The 9,437-nt window shown below is 33.8% G+C and overlaps 1 protein-coding gene across 1 annotated transcript; it reads right to left on the bottom strand.

Annotated features, from left to right (window-relative positions):
* Nucleotides 1-6,788: 6,788 nt before the first annotated feature.
* Nucleotides 6,789-9,231, bottom strand: LOC102602757 (branched-chain-amino-acid aminotransferase 2, chloroplastic-like). The gene is made up of 9 exons (XM_006356753.2): nucleotides 9,033-9,231; nucleotides 8,807-8,859; nucleotides 8,518-8,692; nucleotides 8,248-8,424; nucleotides 8,024-8,155; nucleotides 7,834-7,932; nucleotides 7,527-7,739; nucleotides 7,282-7,394; nucleotides 6,789-7,073 (listed from the first exon to the last, which is right to left on the bottom strand). Exons 1-9 carry the CDS (start codon nucleotides 9,090-9,092, stop codon nucleotides 6,959-6,961), a joined length of 1,137 nt encoding a protein of 378 aa, XP_006356815.1. The 5' UTR covers nucleotides 9,093-9,231; the 3' UTR covers nucleotides 6,789-6,958.
* Between the last annotated feature and the right edge of the window lie 206 nt (nucleotides 9,232-9,437).

The following is a 9,437-nucleotide window of genomic DNA, read 5'->3' as shown; positions in this document are numbered from 1 at the left end:
TGTCTTCTCGCTGCATCTTCTAGCATCTGTTGATCTGAACTCAATGTTTCCTTGTAGAATGAATGGGAAAATGAAAATTTTAAAAGATAGGGGTCGGGCTTTGAAAGTCTGCCTACGTATCTCCGAAGGAGAATTCAGGCCCTACGTAGTTCGAATACAAAGGAAGTTTCATTTTCATTCATTCGTTTCTTGAAGATTACAAGGAAAGTAGAAAAATATACAATAAAGCTCCTAAAAGATAAAATGTGCCTCCATCCAAGCCATTCTTCTTCCGATTGTCGCATTAATCACGTGGGGTAAACTCATATGCTTCGAGGGTGGTTTTCTCATTTCCTTCCTTCCATCGTCCCTGAAGAGGAGGCCTATAGACAATTTCCTCCCCAGTATCTTCTACAGTAGCTTCAGGTCCGATGTCTTCGAAACCACTGATGTTGGTCTCTTGGTTGAAGAAAGAGTGCTTTCTAGGTGGCTTCTGAAGCATCACGGTCATATCTTTAAGGGCATCGCGCCTCTTCCGCACAACAACTGTCTCTTCATTTATAGCAGCACATTTTGTCATCTTTGCTGCCAATTCCGCGTCTAGTGCCGCATTTGCTGTTCGTGCGATTGCGGTGGCAAACTCCACTTCTATTCTCCTTTTCCTAGTTTCTTTAATCTCTTGTCTGAGCCGCTGTAATTTCATCTTCAAATCCTCCTCAGTTAGCTTTATGTCTATGCCCTTCCCTTTTCCCATCTTAGCAGCAATTTTACCTTTTCTGAGATGATAGAGTAATATTTCATGATTTGATAGTAAGATTTTATTTTTGGCTGAAAAACTTAAGACTCATGGAATTTTGGTCGGACATTTGGTAGTGACTTGTATTTGGTACTGGGGAATTTTTAGAAAATTTCCGAAAAGAAGTAGGCTAAAAATGTCCTCATTCAAAGCAACATATCACATAAACAGTTAAGTCACACAAATATCGCGTCCTAAACATGCATGTGACCCTTTTATGCCCAGGGTAGGCCTAGCGATTTGAAGGATGTATTGCGCTTTTTGAAACAAATTGTTGCATCCCCCAAAATAAGATTCATAAACAATAGAGAATTCATTACAAAGTTAAGCAAAGGGATACATCTTTTAGGGAAGGGATAAACTACAAATACAAAAACATCAATCCCACGCAGGGGAATAAGATAACTAAAATGCTGAAGGACCTGCTCCTTCTCTTGCTTTTCCCATTTCTCCACGAATGAGGAACTTGCTGGTTATCACATGCGGCTCAGCCAACACAGCTTTGGAAGACATCGACACGCCCTGGAGGGTGTTAAGCTGATCATCCAAGTTCAAGTCCAAACGTATCAGGCAGGCTCTCGCGTCAGCTAACTCTTGTGTGGCAAAAGCTAATGCCCTTTGGCTTTCATATTGTCGATGCTGGAACTCTCGTTCCCTACGTTAAAACTCTTGCTCTCTTCGGTCCCATTACTGCTGAAAATGGTAGGCTTGGATTTGGAGCCTTACTTGGACATCTTCAATCTGTCGGGCCGTGCGTGGCGTCGGGTCAAGTGTACCACGCAGATCATCCTGCAACCATTTTTTTGTATTCATCCACATACCCGACTTCATATCTATTTTCTGCCATGCTTTCTTTAAGTTGACCCGTCCAGCCCATTCTTGACAAATATCCTTGGCGTAAGGTATCTTGTCGCACCCGTTGTAGTTAAAAACGTAGCGTCTAGTGTCTCCTTTGAAAGGTAAAATCTTTCTTCTGTCGAATTTCCGCATTACCCTGCTAGGATTGTAAGGTCGTACCCCTCTAATGCCAGGAAGGATTAGGAAAGGACATTTAGCCCCCTGAATAACTATTTTTTCTGACATGAAACCTTGAAACATCCATTGTACGTTTCCATCATTTATGTCGTGGAAGACTTTAGCCCATGCTTCCCTAGTGCTGTGGATCTTGAACCTGTGGTTGCTTAAATAAAACTCGTAATGATTGAGGTGGCTTTCTTGTTGTGGTTCGGCCAATTTCTGTTTCTGAGTCTCGTATGTCTTCACTAGATGTTTAGACATTTACCACTGTAGCAAGTTATTACAACCTTGAAAAAATGGAAACCCATTTTTGCATTGACCCAAAGATCGGTAAATGTTGGCCAGAATGATCGGGGTTAGGTTGAAGTGTTTCTTAACTTGTCCTTTCTTACCAATACCCTCGAAGATGGCGTGTGTAACCATGACAACCCGAGTATCAATTTCATTCCATTCGCCTTGAGGGAATACCATCGTCCCTAAGAGGCATACGGCAAATGCTAGAGTTTGAGTCTGACTCCAACTACTGCGACTGAGAAACTCATTTGGAAAATTTTTATAATAGTTCTCGTGTCCCCACCGTTCGTAGAATTTCAGAACGGAATACTCGGGGTGTCTAGCCAGTCTGCATTTACCAGTAACAACATGTTCTTCAGTTCTGTGCTGGTCGGCTTATTTGGTAGCAAAATGTGATGATCTGGATGATTTTTCCTTTCTGGCACATTCTGACATTGTCTTGGCAATCTCTGATTTCTTCAACAGTTGGTGTCATTTCAACGTGTCCGAAGCGAAACACCATCCTCTCGTCATCCCAAAATTGAGTGACCACCTCGATGAACTTAGGCCAGACTTTGAGATTCATTATTGACGGGAGGTGACCCAAGTGAATGGAAAGTTCTCTTTTCTGATATGCATTAAGATTGTACCACCACACACGAAGAAGGTTTGGCGTCTCGGTGACCATTTTGAAACTCAAGTGTTGTTTGGCCATCTGCAAAAACATACTAATTATTAGATAACCCCCAAACCCAAGACACAACATTTGGTCAAATAGCGTATACATCTTTCAAACATGTAAGTATGAACGTCCGTTCGGACCGTGGGCCCTTTGGACTCATGGTGGTCTTTCTAATGGACCCGACACGCCTTGGGTATTGGGTCATCTTAAGCCAATACGCTAAATTTCTGGATTTGGTCTTGCTCTATCCTAGTATGACTAAGAGTGAGTTTTCTTTAAAGTGAATTGGTGACCCAAGCGGACTACTTGGGCTGGGACAATTAACGACTATTGACTATCCAGTAGCCAACTACATTCGTCAGAGTGCCCCCGAGAACAATTTGGTTAACGAACGACTGCGGCCCGCATAATCGTCCTTTGAGTGAAAAATAAAAAATAAGCATCGTTTGACGGAATATGTTATGCCATGAATGCAACAGTTTATAGCAATTTAAGCATATTAAGCACAAATAAACAATTCAGCAATTAATAACAAATAGTCAAATAAGTCAAATCTCATGGTTAGAACTTAATTAAGTCCCCAGCAGAGTCGTCATTTCTGTTGTGTTGTAATTTGACTATATCTAGAAAAAACACTTTTTGAAATGTTCTAAGTATATAACAATTTGAGAAAAATACTTAAAAAGAGTCGCCACTTAATTTTTTAAAGAAAATTAAGAAAAACTTATAATTTTCAAAAATTTAAACATAAAGAATCATTTGAAAATACCAAAGAGGGTTCATGGTTCAATTTACACTTCGAGAAGGGTTTAAGCATTTGAAGTGTCCACTAACATGCGATTGACCTGTGACTTGACTAAAATATATTTTGACTATCTTTAGAGAAAAAAATGATTTAACATAAGAATAATATTGTACAATATTTGATTAACTTTAAGAAAATAATTAAATAAATGACACATTTTATATTATTTTATTTTTAGAGAAAAGGGATCCAAAATAAATTATTTGAATTAAATACAAGTGATTAGAATATTAATAAAACTAGATTAATTAGAATTTATTTAATTCATTTTTTGAAATAATAATTTAAACCAATTTAAAAATTAAAGCATGAATATCATTTTGAATTAATTGACTAAACTTTTTGAGAAAATGACTAAGTAATTATTATTATTTTTAATTGAAAAATAAAAAGTTTTGACCAACATTTTCTAAAGTTTATTTGAGAAAAATACTTTAACTCAAAACAATTTTAAAATGAGTAAAATGTGATTAAGTGAAGAGACGTTAAATAATATATCTTAAGAATAGAAGGTTTAACTTAATTAGAAAGTATAATTTGATCAACATACTTGACTAATAAAAAAATAATAATTAAAAGTTAACCAACACAAAGAAAATAACTTATCCTTTGGGGAAATCTAATTAGGTCAATTGATAATTCTAAAGTTAGAGTTGAATAAAAACACATAAATAATAATCACAATTAAACAATTTAAGAGTAAAGGAAAAATTAAATTTGGACCCTTCTTGGGCCTGCTGCAAATTTTGTTTGGGCTTTGGCCCTATATTTTCCCCTGAAAATCTGTATATATACCAAGCGTATATCACTGTATATGGACCATATGTTGGCCCTTTTCGCTGTATATCAGACTTCATATCATCCGTATACAACCTAAATTGACTTTTCGAGCACCTGTATTTCGCACCAGACTTGCTCTTTGCTGTTTTAGAATGGTATATCACTGTATAACGAGTGTATACAGAAAGTATACAACTCCCCTTTTGGGGCTTTTGAGATCTGCAATTTTAACTTGGTTCCCATATTTGTCATCTTGAACTTGTACATCATTTCCGCAATTTTGCCATGGTGACTGACTTAAGGAAAAAAGAGAATTTGGGGCCTTTACGGCCCTATTCGGAATGCAATGAGAATGGAGAATCCCATGATGGCTCGGGGAAGATTCATGCAACAAACGAGAAAGAGAAAATAAATAAATTAACATGTGAACTAAGGAAACAATTAAGATGTGATTTTAAATTTATAATAGGAAAAATTAGATACTTCAAAATGAAAAGGCTACTTGCCCATGCTATCCATGAAGTTCAAGAAAAAAGAAAGGAAGACGACTTCAAGATTTGTATCTTAGGCAACAAGATTACTCCTAATTCAAATTAATTCGGGGAAGGGTCCGAGTTGCACATCATGATAAAGAAATATTCACATGTCTATCCCAAATGAGAAAATCATATTATCAAGTATCAACAATACAATATGCGACCCATTGATATAAGTTGAGATGCGGCATTCCATGCCAAAACAATATCATAAACTTAAGGTAACAAGACAATCGAAGAAAAGAACCTTAGAACCATAGCAAATTATCACTCTCTAATCAGATTTTAATATTAAAAGCAATTAAACCAAGCCTATAGAAAATAAGAAAATGGGCCAGGCACTATTACAGTAGACAGAGGAAAATATGTTATATTTAACAACTTGCAGAAACATGCTAAAAAAAATGGGAGGAATAAGAGCTAAATGGGCAACTACACATTCTTAATCCAATATGCTCCCAACTTATCGAGACTTGCTACAGGTGGACACGAGGCTCACGAAGTTCACAAAAAAAGAAGTAAAGAGGGATGATTTGTTCGTCCCTAAGTAGTAAACATGTGAAACCAATGAACAAATACAACTAGACCTCCTCTACATAGCCCATAACCACAAGAAGATAATATGAACTCATTCAAGGCATGTCATGTCAATTTGGATCGAAATTGAACCCACATTCTCCACCAAGCAAAGAAATGGCACACAAGCTTTCAAAATGCAACACTTTAAGGGACGAAAAGGATAAACAAGAGACAACAAACTTGAAAAGAAAACTAGAAACAGAACAAATGCAATCTGGAAAGCAAAACTTACATCTTGAAATAGCTCAACAAACATCTAAGTAAGAGGAATCAAAACGGGTTACAACAAGTACAGTACAAAGCCGAAATCTTGACGTCTTGCTTCATTCCTTCAACTTGAGGTGAAAGAACGAAAAATGTGTTGCAATTGTTTTGGTATCATGGGCTGGGTAGGGTATTGGAAATAAGAGAATGGGAATTGAGGAAATGGGCTGAAGGGAATAGGCCCATTTTTTTGGTCTTTTAAAGGGTTAAGAATAGGATAAGCAATTGACTAAAAATTGCAACAAGACAAATTTTCATAAATTAATTAACGAGCTTCTTAATATCAACGACATAAAATAATTACAAACTAATTAACTCGAAATTATAACTATAACTTAGACTAAAGTAAATTAATAAGATATTTAACTAAGATGTAAAATCCTTTTGTGATGATTTTCAAATATTTATAAAATAACGTGATTGCAAGAATATACATATTTATTATTTAAAATTATTAAAATGACAAAATTACTTTAAAAATGACTTGAAAGTATTTTGAATTTCATGAAACTCGTTAATTACAAAATACATAACCATCACTAAAATAATATAAATCTTTTGAGATGATTTTTGAATAATCATAAACTATACTAATTATATATAATTATATAAAACATATATATTATTTAAAAATTATAAAAAGTGACGAGACTATTTAAAATAACTTGCAAACTATATTTATTTTACTTATTTTTGAAATTTTTATAGAGCTAATTATTTTAAATCGTTTGAAATTGAAGAAGCTCGAAATGATTAATTTATATTGTGGAGGGTCAAAATTGGGTGTCAACAAGGGTGTACACGATTTGGAGTCAACTAACCATTTTTGTCCCTTTTTAGTTATTGTCTTTTATTATGATTTAGTTTGTTTTTTATGTTTAAACTTCTATAATTAATATACTTTTAAGTATTGTGTTTTACGTTTTATTTGTGATTTATATTAGAAAGTATATTAAAGAAATTGAATATTATTATTCTGGTTCGGATTGGGTTACACTTCTTCAAAATCAAAGACCAAAAACCTCAAATCAAATAGTACCAAATCAAACCAAAAAACCGAATGTACACTCTGATTAGAAGAGCTTGCAAAATCTTATATCATCAATGATTACTAATAAAAGAATAAACCGAATGCACAACCCTACTACCTCTGCAAAATCTTATATCATTAATGATTACTAGTAAAAGATAATACTGTATTGCTCAGCACGCATTAATATAATCAAAAATGTTAAGAAACATTAAACTCATTCAATCTCCACGATCCAATCCCTTTCATCCTTGATAACACCTCTTTGTATCCCTACTAATCTGGAATAAAACTGCTTGCAAGATAGATCTGAGCTTATTTTATACTCAATCCTGCACCAAAAATAATTAAATACAACCATTAAATACTTGACAGTTGACACAATAAATTATTTAGAAGGAGTGCAAAAGAAGTGGCTATTAAGTAACATTAAATATATTTTTATAATTGATTAAAATATTCCAAAAGATTTTCATCGTTGACTAATTAAATTTGTATATTGACCAAATGCATTTATTTTCTTAAAATATTTGAATTTACCTTTGTCCTTTGTATGTGATACTTCCAACAGGAGCAACACCAACTGCAGTTCCCGTACAAAATACTTCATCAGCACTAATTAATTCATCAGCTTCAATTAAACGTTCTTCAACCTGTATTGAGTTGGAAACAAAATATATAATTAAAATGTGTTGAAAAGTACTTTTTTAAGCGTTGCATCTGATTTTATAAATAAACAGTTATGTATATGTTAACGTTATAATGAAATTGTTTTTTTTTATTACCGTATATCCAAGATCATGTGCAATGTCCATGATGCTTTTTCTTGTTATTCCTTCAAGAATAGTTCCTTTGGCAATTGGAGTTGAAAGTACATTTCCTTTTACAAGGAAAATATTACAAGAAGACACTTCTTCAATATATTTCTTATTTACTGCATCAAGATATAGTACATCTGAATATCCATTTGCCTTTGCATTCTTCATAGCTTTTAAAACCTACATTAAAAAAAAATTCAGTACCTAATTATTCGCACCAAGATTTTTAATAAACCATTTATTATAATTAGCAAGTATTTATTTATTTAATTACCGGAGCATAGTTAGTAATGCTTTTGACTCCGCCAGCTCCACCACGTGAGGCACGATGTACGTCTTCTTCAACGTACAAGTTCAATGGCGCTGTTCCTTGCTGTAATTGCAATTGCATGAATACATTATTAATTAATACATAGGAGAGTAAAAAGCCTCCAATATTTATTGAATTTAAATGAGGAACTAACCTTGAAATAATTACCAACAGGGCAGGCATAAACAAGGAAAGTATACTCAGGTGCTGGAGACAAACCCAAAATAGGACCAGTGCCTATTAAAAGAGGTCTAATGTAAAGTGACCCTTTTCCAGAAGGTGGAATCTGCATATTTAATAACAATCCCTCAATTAAACACCATCATATTAGATAACTTGTTTGAGACTGAGGCGATTAATCGAAAAATAATTAATTACCCAACGTTTGTTAGCAAGAGCCGTTTGCTTAACAGCATTGACAAATTGATCAGTTGTAGGAGATGGCATGCACATTCTCTCCGCACCAATTTGCATTCTGATCGCATTCTGTTCAGGACGAAATAGAAATACTCGTCCATCATCTCTTCTATACGCTTTTGTACCTTCAAACAACCCCTGTTTAAACAAAAAAAAATCGTTAAATATTTTTCGTATGCTTTTTTTTTATATATGATAGATTTTCGCCCAATTTTTATTTTTTTTGGTTACCTGTCCATAGTTCAACACTCCAGCAGATGGGCTCAAATTGATATTGCCATAACGATTAAGTTGACCTTTTCTAAATACTCCATCATCAGAGCATTTAGTCATGTACATATAATCAGTTTGCATTAAATTGAATCCAAGATTGTCCCAGTCGATATCAGCAGACTCCTCATCGCTACTGAAATCATCAAATTAAACAATAATTCAGTTGATTGACTAATCAATTGTTTTTTTCAAATAGCATTTTAAATGATATTGAGTTGTTGACGCAATTATTTCAACTATAATTTACCTGTAAATAGCAGGCTGTACAGCCGCCTGAGCCGTATAACACTTTGCTGCAACCTGCAAAATCCAGTAAAAATAAAAATTAAAAACAAATCAAAATTATTTTCACTAAAAAAGAAAATTCAATAGTGAGCAGAGGCGAGGAGATGTAACAATTTATTCTATTGTTCTTTCTGATTCATAAAATATTTTTTGAAAAATGTTTTCGAGATTTATAGACGATGACAAACCTTTGAAGATACAGCTGAAGATTGAAATAATTTGCGAAAACATGCGGCTCCTCGAATCATTTTTGCAGGAAAAAATTAATTAAACCTTAGTATTAGATCTTTGGAGGAAGAAAATAGGGCAGAGAGAAAATTTCTGAGTATCGTAAAACAACAAATGAATGTGCGAAATTAAAAGGAAAGGCAATGCAATTTTTGAGGAAGTTTGTTAGTTGTGATTTAGATTTAAAGCGAAACGTATGTTTATATAGAGGATTGGAGAGAACATAAGGCTTATTATAACATACGTTGCATTATGTCAGATTATGTGAACTTTGATCGATATTTTAAAATATATATTTTTAAAAAAAAATTTAAATGTAAAATTTTTATTTTTATTATACTGAATTGATTTAATTCAATTTAACT

Source organism: Solanum tuberosum, unplaced genomic scaffold (assembly GCF_000226075.1).
Source record: "Solanum tuberosum cultivar DM 1-3 516 R44 unplaced genomic scaffold, SolTub_3.0 scf00226, whole genome shotgun sequence".
Classification (NCBI taxonomy): domain Eukaryota; kingdom Viridiplantae; phylum Streptophyta; class Magnoliopsida; order Solanales; family Solanaceae; genus Solanum; species Solanum tuberosum.
Note: the sequence above shows the minus strand (reverse complement) of the source record. Positions and strands in the feature narration are given on the sequence as shown.

What these genes read in the sequence shown, in the direction of transcription:
- LOC102602757 (XM_006356753.2), bottom strand. Translation starts at nt 9,092, where the DNA reads ATGATTCGAGGAGCCGCATGTTTTCGCAAATTATTTCAATCTTCAGCT. An exon ending in CTTCAGCTGTATCTTCAAAG is followed by an intron (nt 8,860 to 9,032) that starts GTTTGTCATCGT and finishes TGGATTTTGCAG; the next exon opens with GTTGCAGCAAAGTGTTATAC. An exon ending in CTGTTGGTAATTATTTCAAG is followed by an intron (nt 7,933 to 8,023) that starts GTTAGTTCCTCA and finishes TTGCAATTACAG; the next exon opens with CAAGGAACAGCGCCATTGAA.